The 13,125-nt window shown below is 42.4% G+C and overlaps 1 protein-coding gene across 4 annotated transcripts in view; it reads left to right on the top strand.

The window, feature by feature from the left end:
• Positions 1 to 7,283, top strand: part of matn4 (matrilin 4) — a 30,200-nt gene extending 22,917 nt beyond the window's left edge. For all 4 annotated transcript variants that reach the window (XM_085275274.1, XM_085275273.1, XM_085275272.1 and 1 more), the window contains 8 exons: positions 261 to 383; positions 1,167 to 1,289; positions 2,774 to 2,871; positions 3,200 to 3,331; positions 3,711 to 3,894; positions 3,993 to 4,145; positions 5,093 to 5,197; positions 5,505 to 7,283. In XM_085275274.1, the coding sequence (XP_085131400.1) occupies positions 261 to 383; positions 1,167 to 1,289; positions 2,774 to 2,871; positions 3,200 to 3,331; positions 3,711 to 3,894; positions 3,993 to 4,145; positions 5,093 to 5,197; positions 5,505 to 5,563 (977 nt within the window). In that variant the 3' untranslated portion in view covers positions 5,564 to 7,283. The remainder of the gene's footprint in view (positions 1 to 260; positions 384 to 1,166; positions 1,290 to 2,773; positions 2,872 to 3,199; positions 3,332 to 3,710; positions 3,895 to 3,992; positions 4,146 to 5,092; positions 5,198 to 5,504) is intronic.
• Positions 7,284 to 13,125: the final 5,842 nt, after the last annotated feature.

The following is a 13,125-nucleotide window of genomic DNA, read 5'->3' as shown; positions in this document are numbered from 1 at the left end:
CTGTTCGTTCTATGAGTTAATATGAAATGCTTGTTGTTTCCAGCTCCTTTAAAGTAAGGACTGAAAACTGAGTCCATCTGGGTCTCTGTTTGGAAACATCACTTTTATTTAACACATGCAGAGTAAAACTAGACACTTAGAGTCACATTCACTCACTATAACGTTATAAATTGGGAATAACGTGTGTGTGTGTGTGTGTGTGTGTGTGTGTGTGTGTGTGTGTGTGTGTGTGTGTGTGTGTGTGTGTGTGTGTTACTCAGCCATTGACCTGTGTGCTGAGGGAAAGCACGACTGTGAGCAGATCTGTGTCAGCGCTCCGGGCGTTTTCACCTGTGACTGTAACAAAGGATTCAAACTCAACAAGGACAAGAAGACCTGCACAAGTCAGTGAATCTCACATGAAAACCCTGCTTGTGTTTATTACATAGTGCACCCGATAAAAATGTTTGTTTTACTGTTTGCTTCCAAACAGTAAAAAAAAAAAAGGGGGGGGGGCACTAAAAGATGTCACTGAGCTGCTGATTCGCTCTGCTAGGCCAACCAAAGGTGCTGAGTTCAGCTCTCCATTGATGGATGGATATAAATTCTAGATACATTTCTTATGGAACTACTTATTATCCAAGAAAAGTTATTTCGCACACTTTAATGAGGACTAGCATGTTCATTTAGTTTGTAATATCATCCTCTACATTAAACAAACAGGCAGGAACGGGCTGATGGAGCTCTGCTGCTTAATGGCCGTGGTGTCGATTCCCAGGTTGACACCATGTGTGAAGGCTGCTCGATTAATCACATTTTAATTCAGTTTTCAGTGATTATGAAAACAAAACAGTTTCTTATAGGTCAGCTTTAGTTTGTTTTATAAATCTTGTGCATTTGTCCCTTTTACATACTCGAGTACATACTGTTTACTTACTCGAGCCTTTCGATGAACAGCATCAATTCTTCAAAAGGTTTGTGTAGGTGAACATATGGAAGGATTAATGAGGAGGTGGTTTTCACCATAATCTAGCAGCAAAGATAAGTGTTGACCTCCCCGAGGTCAAGTCTTCCACACCTGTTCACTAAGCCTTTAGTTGTTGTGCATTACTTGCGGGTGAACAGTTTTTTGCATGTGTCTCTCTCTGCTATGGTGTAATATGTGCTTTCTGTCTGTTTGTTGTCAGACATGAACATGTGTAACACAGTGGAGCACGGCTGTGAGTACCAGTGTGTGAGCACTCCAGGCTCTTATCACTGCATCTGCCCCGAGGGACAGCTGCTACAGGACGACGGCAAGAGCTGCGGCAGTAAGTCATCATCTGTGCAAATGCACAATCCTCTGACCTGTTTCAGCTGCCCTGCGTTAGTTTAAGAAACTCAGCACTCTGTGCAGAGAGAGCTGCTTCAGGATTAAGATGCTAGCTCCTGTGTGAACCAGCAGAAATGCTGCAGGTGTGGGGAAAAAGACTCAAAAAACTTCAGAAAAAATGCTGTCTTTTTATTAAATCAGTCTACGACAACAAAGCTCAAAGATAAATTATTAACCTGCACTGCTGAGCTTCACTATATTTTAAGCCAAAGCATAAGAAATGTATTAAAGAGGAGGATAAAGATTCAGGGCATTTCAGTGGCAGCTGGACGTTGATCAGGTGACTCTCAGTGAAAGGAAAAAACATTCAGGCCCCGAGCAGAGGTTACGTCTCAGGAAAGGAAATAAAGATGTACAATGATCTCAAACTGATGTTAAAAACAGCTCAGTTATGTCTGGATGAAACGAGCTGGACAAAGATGTTGGGATTGTTTTATTCCTCCTGGGAGGGCGAGCGAATACCAGCGTACCTGCCAGTAAGCTTCACATCACATTCTGAGGCAGAGAGACAGCAGCTGTAACTGCAGCAAAAGCTGGTTCTACAAAGTATTGACTCAGGGGGCTGAATAATTGCGCACACCCCACTTTGCAGTTATTTATTTGTAAAAAATGTTTGGAATCATGTATGATTTTGGTTCCACTTCTCACGTGTGCACCACTTTGTGTTGGTCTTTCACCTGGAATTCCAATAACATTGATTCATGTTTGTGGCTGTAATGTGACAAAATGTGGAAAAGTTCAAGGGGGCCGAATACTTTTGCAAGCCACTGTATCATCGCTTCAAGAGCTACGCTCCAAACCTGCTTTCCAACTGCTGCAGACATCTGAGAGCAATCCTTAGTCACTATGACGACAACAACAATAATATTATTAAAAATATTAATAATAACTCAGTAAAACTGAGCTTCCTTACCCTGTTTTGTTTTGTTCATTTTATTTCAATGACGTAAACTGTACAAAAGTTCACCTTGGAAAAAGAAAAGAAAAAATAAAATAATACCCAAAATAAAGCAAAAATGCTCGTCAGCATCGCTCCAGCTTTTCTGAGCTTTTCTGGAAGAAGCTCACTCTTATTTAATCAGTTTGTATTTATCCAACTTCCTTACTGACATAAACTGTGATGACAACAACATACGTCTCCCTAATAGCAGAATATATACACGATGTAAAATCCAATGATTATACATTCAGCTCCATAACTTTACCTCCACACAAACTGAGTAACTCCACTTTTGGAAAGTTACTAGTAAACTCTGCAGCTCTGCCCACTGCACTGACTCATGTCACATTTTTTTACTGTGGTATTTGTGTTGCAGTGTTTGTTTAGTATTTCATGTCTTGATTTCTTTAATCATATTTTTCACAGTGAAATAAATTAAATAATTAAACCTCCCGTCCTTCGTTTGTCTCGTTCTTCTTCAGCCTGCAAGTCTGCAAACATCGACCTGGTGCTTCTGATCGACGGCTCAAAGAGTGTCCGCCCTCAAAACTTTGAGCTTGTCAAAAAGTTTGTTAACCAGGTTGGAAGTATTTTCTAACACACTGAGTATTTTACTGCCAAATTGCAGTATTATTTCATATGTCCATACCTGCACATGCAGGACGGTCACAGAATAAAACAATGCCATCAAATATGAATTACTGCAGGAGGAAGAAATCTTGTTTTGGCTCCAGAAATAATAAACAACTAAAACAACATGTCCTGGACATTCAGCAAAAAGATATTTTACATATTAAATCTTAGCTAGTGATACTTCTTGACATCTTTGTCTGATATCTTAAAAACTATCAAATAATGTTAAAATAATAAAATGCTGAATATTCATCACCTCACCTGGGTCCCTGCAGGTCGTCGACTCTCTGGACGTGTCTCCTCACGGTACCAGAGTCGGTCTGGTTCAGTACTCGAGCCGGGTCAGGACCGAGTTTCCCCTCAACATGTACCACACAGCTGATGAGATCAAAGCTGCAGTCATGAAGGTAGTGCTTCTGTTTGTTTGTTTGTTGTAGCCGTGACAGACAGTTTGAAACATCAAGCAGTGGAAGTAACTTAAACCTGCATTCTTGCTAATGGCCAGCAGGGGGCAGTTCTTGCTTCTTCCTAAAGAAGTCCAGCTGTAAAGTGAACGAGAGAAGTTATCCCGCTGATCTGTGACACACAGGTGGCGCCAGTATTGTGAGATTGTAATACTTGTGTGACGCTTAAAGTCAACATAAAGATTCATGTATTTTACATATACATACAGACCCTCAGCAGTGAACTGCAGTTAATGAAATCCTGAATAAAAGATGAAACCTTCACCATGTTTGGGCCCTGCTCAGCTACACGACTCGAAATGTTGTTACTGTCCATGTTCAGGTTGAATACATGGAGAAAGGTACGATGACCGGCCTGGCCCTGAAGCACATGCTGGAAAACAGCTTCTCTGAGGCAGAAGGCGCTCGTCCTCTGAGCCGCAGCATTCCACGAATCGGGCTGGTTTTCACAGACGGACGCTCCCAGGATGACATCACCGAGTACGCCAAGAAGGCCAAAGAAGCCGGTAAGACCCAGGATGATAATAACAGCATCTGTAGCTCAGTGTCTGAATCAAGCAGTGCAGCAGTTATCATGTGACCCTACACCTGTGCATGTACGCAGGCATCACCATGTACGCGGTGGGTGTTGGAAAAGCGGTGGAAGATGAGCTCCGTGAGATCGCATCTGAGCCTGTGGAGAAGCATTTCTATTACACCACTGACTTCACCGCCATCAGCACCATTGCTGAAAACCTCAAACTCAATGTCTGCCCAGGTAACATGCTCTGCTAGACCTGACCGCAGCGTGTAAAACAGCAAGTAAACAGACAAGTTAATCTGACAGCATATTATTGGTTCATATTCTGAGGCTTGCTTTCTGCCGCAGGAAGTGAAAAAGCTCTATCACCTAAAAAACTACCAATGTGAACCTCATGAGACTTATTAAAGAGATGAAGAATGTGCAAACAATGCATTAAATCCTGGCCTTGGGAGAGTGCTGTGTTTTTAATCCTCTTTAAGTTTTTAATATTTTTTTAATACTTAAATTGGTTTTAAACAGGAAAAACATCCTGAAAGTAAGAGAGGATCCTCCCCAAGAGGATAATTATATAAAAATCGGTGCTCTATTTTTTTACTACTATGGTTTAAAAATCTTCTCTACTGAATCCTTCGGTTCATGCAGCTTATATAATGGTGAAGGTCATTGGTTGATTGCACAAATAAAGCACATTACAACCTTTTATACACTTAGAGAAGAGTTTTGTACCATAAACAGCTGAAATTGATAACATTCATCATTTTAATAACAAAAGATTTTGGTCAAAGCTTCAGCAGAACTTTCATGTGATGGTTTGTGTGGTTTTTACTGGTAATTCATTGTAACAATGTCTTTTCTTTGTCGCCCTCTACTGACAGAATTACAACATGACAATTGCAGAAAAAGAGCACTAAAAACAAAGCAGTTACAAAACATTTTTCCTGAGTGTAATAATACTGTACCGAACAATAAATCCTCAGGTTAAAAAATTAATAATAGTACTTTATTGGTTTAGCCTGTTTGGAGCTCTAAGTAGACATTAAAGCTAAACAGGTAAAAAATTAAACTACAGCACTTCATCGCATCTTATGAGCAATGTCTGCACCTTCAAGATAACTGAAATTAACACAATGTATATACAGATAAAGAATATTATATATATTCATATATTTTTCCTTCTGCAGAGGAGAGTCAGGGCGAGATTGAGGTGAAGGACCCCTGTGCATGTGAAAGTCTGGTGGAGTTCCAGCAGGCCACTATGAACAGCCTGGAGCAGGTCACACAGAAACATATCCTTTAAAACAAAAACACATAATATCAGGTAATTCTGTACCTTCAGGTAAAGACTCCAGTGTCTTTGCATATTAAATCTCTTGTTATTGCTCTGGGTGTTTTTTTATTAACATGATAGCTGTTGTTTGTTTCCCTGTGACTTCGGCTTAGAAGCTGAAAGTTTTTGGGGTGCTCAGCATGCAGGTGACCCCACCCCCCTCTGCGCTCTCTGTACCAGATTTTTCTTCTTCTGCTACATACAGAATACAGTGAGTGTGTATGTGTGCATGTTAAGTACTTATGATTCCTTAATGACGTGTCCACTGGCTGGGATGACCGCGCGCCTGGAACAGCTGGAGAACCAGCTTTTCTCCAGGAAGTGATCTGTTGACTTCTGAGCGAGCACAATGGGACGAAGAGGAAGAAGAACAAACTAAAGCTTGATTTATAGCACTGCGGTAAATTTACCCCATAGCTACAGCGTAGCCTCGCGTCCTAGCACAAAGCCTGAGAACAGGCTAACGTGTTTGGTCTGCTTGGTAGTAAACTGCTGTGTAATGGCAGTATTTTGATTCAGAAGAATAAAGTATCCCTGGAACTAAATTGAATAGGTTGTAATAATATTGAACTTGCTTAAAATGCAGTAGCTATATTCAGCCAAAGTAAGCACGCTGGTTTTTAGATTTGCTGTGACAAATTCAGGTTCAGACTCTAATCAGTTCTGAAATCTCCCGTCCTGCGTTTCTGTGGAAAGAGCTGTTGTTCAACATTTATTAGCTTCAAGACCAACGAAAGATCTCTGGGGAGATTGAACACAGGACGATAAATCAAGCTTTGAGAAGAGTTCGGCACATTCCGACAAACCAAATCCTCCAAATCAGCCTCAACGGAAGAAAGTGTCTCCACTCTACGACATTTTTCCAAGTAAAGGTGCTCTTATACAACAACGGTCATAAAACACATGGATTTGATATTTCAGGTTCCCCATGACATCTGTTACCTCTGCCATTTTCTTTTTGGGGATATTTGTGTTTAACACAGTTTGCATAAAAAATGAACATCTGAAAAGTGAAGCTAATAGAGAATTGCCTTAAATCTACGCCTCACTTGATCTATGACCTCAGTTAACCCTCACATGATGAGTTCATGGTCAAAAAAACGAGTTTACTGTATGTAGTAAATATCAGCACGAACATGATTCAGTAAAAATCGGAATTTTCTCACACACAGTGTTCATTCGTCGCCACCCATCATTCGCCTGTTCTTTATTTATAATTTGATCTCTTTTGTATGGTTTGTTAAATATGACGTGTTTATTACAGTTTGTTTTATTTTAATCAGCAGCAGAATGACAAAAAGTAATGAAGTGCTATTACCACTCTGAATATTAAAGTCCTTTGGGTCATTTTCAGTAAAGTCATTACGTGCTTGCATGTAGACGGTAGATTTTTATCTTAGGCCTAAATGGTTAAAAGTGGTGAAGAGAAAACTGAGGTGTAGTTTTTAAAAAAGGGAATTTTAGATGTTTAAATATCACTATTCACCGAGGCTGTGGTCGAGTAAAGTAAATGTGAGCGCAGTGCAGGAATCAGTGCACAGAAATGTACTATGAATGAAGAAAGGTCACCCTAAAGGAATATTAAAAAAACTGAATTACAGTCATAAAGTCACTCTGTAAATGAACCACCTGAAGATTGTGTTGAATGTCTGTGTCTTATAATATATAAACGACTGCCACAAATTTATACCCCTTTGTATTTGAATCCCTGTATTTTTTGTATATTTTATAACAGGTTTACATTTTTTGTATTTTTCTAAGGAGTCTCTGTATTACAGCACAGACGACATTAAAGGAGTGAACTTTCATTTATTTGATGGTGTCAGTGAACTCCTGCAAAAGTTTTTATGCTCTCATTTCTTATGTACATCTGTGCTCTCTAGATACTCTCATGTTGCAAAGCCCAGCTGGTGGATCTAACCACTGCAATTAAACTACACCTCTAAAGTGTGTTTGAGGTGTTGGTGCTTACTGGAGCATTTCCGAGGCAGTTATCAGACAAATAGTATGCTTTACTGTGTTGTTGGTTCTTTACCAGAAAACAAGAAGGGAAGAAATCTGTGCTGCAGTTTAAGTGACTGAAAAGACGTCTAAATATGTGAGGAGCAGCTGTTCATTTGGATTGCAGTCATCCCCACAGATGGTTTTTATTTTGTTAAATTTCCCACCACTTGTTCCTCTCTAAGGTTTATGTAAGTGAGTAAAAGATAAATGCCCCAGGCATGTGCAGTGAGCAAAGCAAATCTGGGATGATACAGATTGGGATGGCCCAGGCATCTATCTTTTACCCCTTGCAGCTGGATAGGGTAGTGGTGAGACTGCACGGCTTTGGAGCCGGAGTTGCAAGTTTGATTCCCACCCAGTATCCAGTAGGGGTCCTGGCTAGACCCCTCGTGCTAACCAAAAAGCCCTGGAATGGCGTGGCTTTGTCTGCAGCCTGTCCTCAGCACAGACACGGATCATTTCACTACACATTGTACTGTATTGTATGATGTTGTATGTGACAAATAATAAAGCTTGTGTACACTGAAGCAGCAAACTGGAAACAACATTGACGGATCTTTAGGCCTAAGCCTTTAATACACTGTTCAAAAGAGTTACAGGAAGCCTTTGAAAACACATCAGGTGGGAAAAACGATCATACTGGATATCCACACTGATATGGACTAATCAAGTTTACCTAAATTTCATTGCAACAAGTTAAAATGGGACTCAGTAGTTTGTACGGAGCCCCACGTGTTTGTAGACCAGAGCATGCACTGAATGAGAAGCACACAAACCTCTGGTGATGGTACACTGATGTGTCATCCTGAAGGAGGTGGACTAACTAAGCAACCTCTGCGGGGTCCAGGCATCGCCTCATGCCATCAGCACTGACCCTGACCCTACTGAAGAAACAGTCAGAAGACCTGCTCAACCTCCATCATCAGGCACTTCCACCGCAGGTCCCGGTCACCTGCACCTCCAGCAAGCTCAGCAATCATCTACCCAGTAACTTCCATTAACCTTCCTGTCGTGTTTGGGTCAAAATTAAAAAAGTCATAAATATTGTGTTTTACATCTGACTGCCTCGAGGCCTGAGGTCATCCTCCACACTTTGCACTTGAACATATGAAAGTGATGAGCACCTCCGTTGAATTTTGAGTGTTTTAATAAACTTTGTTACATCTGTGCTGGTCGAAAGTGACCACCATAGAAAATGAATGGGAATGGGAAACTGAATTTGGTGATGAAAAAATGTTTCTTATGTTAATTTAAGAGTTGTTAAAACTGACCGGGAACACTAAAGTAAGGGGGGCGGGGGGTGAACACAACCGGAGGGTTAAGGAGCTGTTAGGATAACTGGGCTTTTCTTGAAAAGCAAATCATATACAGAAAATTTGATACTTTCTGAGAGTGAAAATGTCATCCTTATGCCCTCCTGTCTCCAAGAATAAAGTTTTCATGTTTGTGGTAGCCTCATGGAAACTCTGGCAAAAGTTGTTTTTGTTTTTTTTTTTAAGTTGCACAAAGGGAGTGAGACACAGAGGAACAAAGCCAAGTCCTCATGGGCGTCCATCAGCTGTTTAAAGAGCAGCTCCACAGGGATCAGTAATTGCTTTCAGTCACAGAGCATCATTATTGACAGTGACCTTCAGCACATTATCTCTATAGACTGGCATGAAAAACATGTTTGTTTTAAACAAAATCTGTCCCAACTATCAACAAGTAAAGTTGTGAAATGATAAAACTTGGAAAATAACAGTAACAGTTACTGCTGCAACTTCTTCTTTTTCTTTTATTTGGACACTAGTCTAAAACCTGGAGATATATAAAGTGTTTCTAACAATAATTCTATTAATAAGTATCAGTGATCGTTTCTAATTTGTTCAGCTGAGTTACAGAATATGGAAATGTGGATTTTTTGGAGGAAAGCAGAGAAATGAAAATGCTCTTAATGTTAGGGTTAGACATTTGTCCTTGAATGTGATGATGATGATGATGATGATGATGATGCCTGAAGTTAAAAAAAAGTTTCAAAGTCCTCTAAACTTTGTAGCAGCTGATTTCACAATAAAAGCTCATTAAACATATGAGCAATGAAGCTTTTCCCTCAGTGGGTTGTGAGTTGTCCACAGAGCCCGTCTGCAGAGATTTATTTATTTATCTTTTTGCTTTCAAACAATCTCATATTTTCCATTGGGTATGCTCTACTTGTTTATAATTAACCAGGACAGCCATTTAAAGTAAATCATATCATTGTCTCAAATATCACAGATGGTACAGCGTACTCTAGTTCCAAAGTAATTGCAGAGTTGTTTAATGGCAATGATGAAAAACTCCCTCATAAGACATACCTAATAAATCCCTTTGATGCTGTGTATGTGAACTGCATGCTGGGTGCCGCATAACAAGCTTTCCCAGTGTGTGTGTGACCTTTAACGTCACGGCCTAATGAGGGCTGATGAGACTGTTGCTCATTCTGGAGCTTGCAGTGTGACTTGCTTCCTGAATACACAGAGGATCACTGAAAATGTCAAGATGTCCCAAAAGTCATCGCTGTGGAGCGCAGAACAAAGTCATACTTACAGGAAGTTTACTCAAGCAATATTGTAAGAAGTAGGGTTGGGTGTTTCAGAGAAGTCAGAATGGCTGTTTCTGAACTGGAAAACTGAGGAAAAAGAAAAGATGTCGCTGAATGAAATGTGCCATTCAAGGTTAAAGAAATGCCGCCGGAGCCTGAAGACAAACAAGAAAACGCAGAATTTTGAAGATTAAAGTCAAAAATTCGCGAAAATGAATATTTTGTAAGAATTGATTTGACAGATAAACTGGAAATGCAAAAAGTAGAAGATGGTGGCTTGAACGTAGCTTACTGTTTTTGTTGTTTTTTGTAACAGGCCTTTGAGAACTTAGAAATTTATTTATTGTCATTGTACAGTTGCCTTCACAGCACAAAGGTGCAAGAAAGTTCCCTTTCAGTTGATTCACTCGGTACAACTCAGTGGTATGGGATATCACACCCTTGCATGTCCTGGCTGAAGAAATCTTTATTCACGGCTTTAAGACAGATGACACACGGCTCCGTCTGCACATATAACCGCTGTCATCGCAGTCATCGCTCAGTTCTTACGCTCTTCACCTTGCTGAGAACACCTCTGCTGTGTTGGGCTAGCCGTCTGCTGCTAGTTAGCTCCGGGGTCTGCCGACTTGAATTTAGCTTAACTGCCCCTGTTGGTGTTAGCCTCCACCACGCAGTTGGTGTGTAGGTTGCCCGCGGATCGCAAATTTCGAGTTTTCCTGTGCAGCTTTTTGCTTTGCGTTTTGGAATGGACTCCAAACCAAAGCAAGCAAAGCAGAAATCTTCTGTTCGCCCCTGTCCTCAGGGATGCGGTTTCTCTTTGCACGACAGCGACCAGCCCGATGCCTGCCTTGTCTGCCTGGTTATTGTCCACGCTAGGTGAGCGTTGACGGAGCCTGAAGCCTGTGCGTTTTGTTGCCAGCAGGCCCTGAAAAGACGGGTGGAAAAAGTGCTGGGACGCTCGGCTGTCACACGGCATGACCCTCTCCTTTCCAGGACCGAGGATTATCCTGTCGCTGTCCCCGCAATTAGCTGGGCTGACCACATGGAATATGTTGATGGGTTAGCCAATGACCGGCTGGAACCATGCAGGAGCGCTGGCGGAGTTCAGGCTGGGTTGAAGCCCGACATGCTGGACATCGGCCTGGACATCCATGGTTGCTCCATGAGCAGGAGAGCTCATTGTCGACCCAATGGGCCGCCAATGCTGCGCCGGTCTGCCACACTGACACCCTCTCTTTTTCCCCTTTTTTGTTTCGCCATGCTGCTTAAAAACTGCAGGTGGACTGGTCCTCTTCTCCACCAGCTCAGAAGCTGTTTTTTTTCTTCCCACAGGAGCCCGCAACAGCCAAAAACCACCTTCACATGTTTCCAGACTTTGTGTGCGAGCTAACAGCATCATGGGACAAACCTCTGTCAACCCCCGTCACTGTGCCCAGCTATATACAGCACATGGAGTTGGACGGCGCAGACAAGGCTAGCTTAGCTAACCGACCCCCTATGGAGCCGTCTCTGGCTGCTTATCTGGCCCCGTCCCATGACCATGGTGTCTGCGGCCGTGCAACTCTGCCGTCCAATCACTGCAGATTCTCTGCTTCGCACCTGGAGAAGATTTGTCGGGCTCAGGCCAGCACAGCTCTGCCATGACCTCCGTCACCACACTCCAGATGTACCAGCCAATGTGCCTGGTGGAGCTTGGATCTCTGGTTCGTGTTGACAGTCCGCTGGCACCTCTTCTTAACGAGGTCAGAGTCGCCATGAATTACATCCTCTGTGCGTCACAAATGCTCAGGCAGAATGAGCTGGGTCAGGCAGGTGATGCATTCCCCTGCAAACACACTGGCTTCAACAGTTGTCGTCCAGAGGCACCTGCGGCTGACCCTCTCTGACGTCCCAGATAGGGACATGACTGTAAATCTGGACAAACCAGTGTCTGTGGCTGGGTTATTCCGACATTCACTTGAAGCCATTCAGACTAGATTTCATCTGAGGAAGAAGCAGACAGAAGCTCTGCGCGATTTCATCCCCAGACATCAGACGAAGACCAAGCCTGCAGCTAGCTCTCACAGGCCTGCCACTCCTCTGTCGACTGGCAAGAGACCGGCGCCCACTGCTGCAGTGGGTGTGCCGCCAGCGCAAGCACAACCTTCGGTCCGAGCTCCACGTCAGTTGGCCTGGAGCAAAGGCCCACCATCGGGCCTCTGGCGGGACCTGACGCCCACGAGGAAGAAGCCTCAGCCCTCCTAGCTGGTTCCAAGTGGAGAAGGGGTCCAACGGCAAGGAGATGCTGCTTTTACCCCTCTGTTGCCTCCAAAGAGGTTCCGCTTACTACATTATATAACTTTATAACACTTATCATTAATAAAAAGCATAGCATTATTGAGGCGCTGCAAATGATTTAATCTCAACAGGTGACTGCTAAGGGTCTGCCACCTAGTGTGATAGCGACAATTCATAGTGCTGGGCCCGCATCTACTAGACCCGCGCTTAAGTCCAGTGTCCCAAGCACTGGACTTGTCTTTGGTGCTGGAGGCCCTTTCTAGACCCCATTTGAACCTATTGAGTTTGTGGATATGAAATTTCTCTCATATTACTGCATTACTTCTCGCTTTGGCTTCAGCAAAGTGAGTGGGTGACCTTCATGTGCTGTCTGTGCATCCCTCCTGCACACAGTTCTCTCCTGATGGCCAAAAGGTCGTATTGTGTCCAAATGCTGCCTATTTTCCCAAGATCATGCCTGCATCTTATAGCTCAATGGAGTTTGAGATGCTGAGCTTTTGCTCCCCTCCTTTTACATCTGAGGAGTAAAGAAGGATGCATTCTTTGTCCAGTGCTTGTGCTACGCACCTACATTGAGCGCACTCAGAATAAGATAAGATAAGATAAGATAACCTTTATTAGTCCCACACGTGGGAAATTTGTTTTGTCACAGCAGGAAGTGGACAGTGCAAAAGTTATGAGGCAAAAATTAGAATACAATAAGAATAAATACAGTACACAACTGTACAGAATAGAATAAAATAAAATACTATATACAGTAGAATAAAATAAAATAAATATACAATAAGATAAAAATAGAATACAAATACAAATACTATATACAACTGAGTAAAAATACAACGATGACAGAAAGGATTATTGCACTTAGTATTATTGCATATGTATGGATGTGTGTGCTTGATCAGTTAAAGTCTTTATTATGGAGTCTGACAGCAGTGGGGAGGAAAGACCTGCGAAATCTCTCCGTCCCACACCGTGGGTGCCGCAGTCTCCCACTGAAGGAGCTGCTCAGTGCTGTCACAGTCTGCTGCATGGGGTGGGAGATG

Source organism: Mchenga conophoros, linkage group LG5 (assembly GCF_057382185.1).
Source record: "Mchenga conophoros isolate Kocher_MC1m ecotype Shallow Benthic linkage group LG5, M_conophoros_male_GT1.1, whole genome shotgun sequence".
Classification (NCBI taxonomy): Eukaryota; Metazoa; Chordata; class Actinopteri; order Cichliformes; family Cichlidae; genus Mchenga; species Mchenga conophoros.
This window is presented reverse-complemented; position numbering and strand designations above follow the sequence as displayed.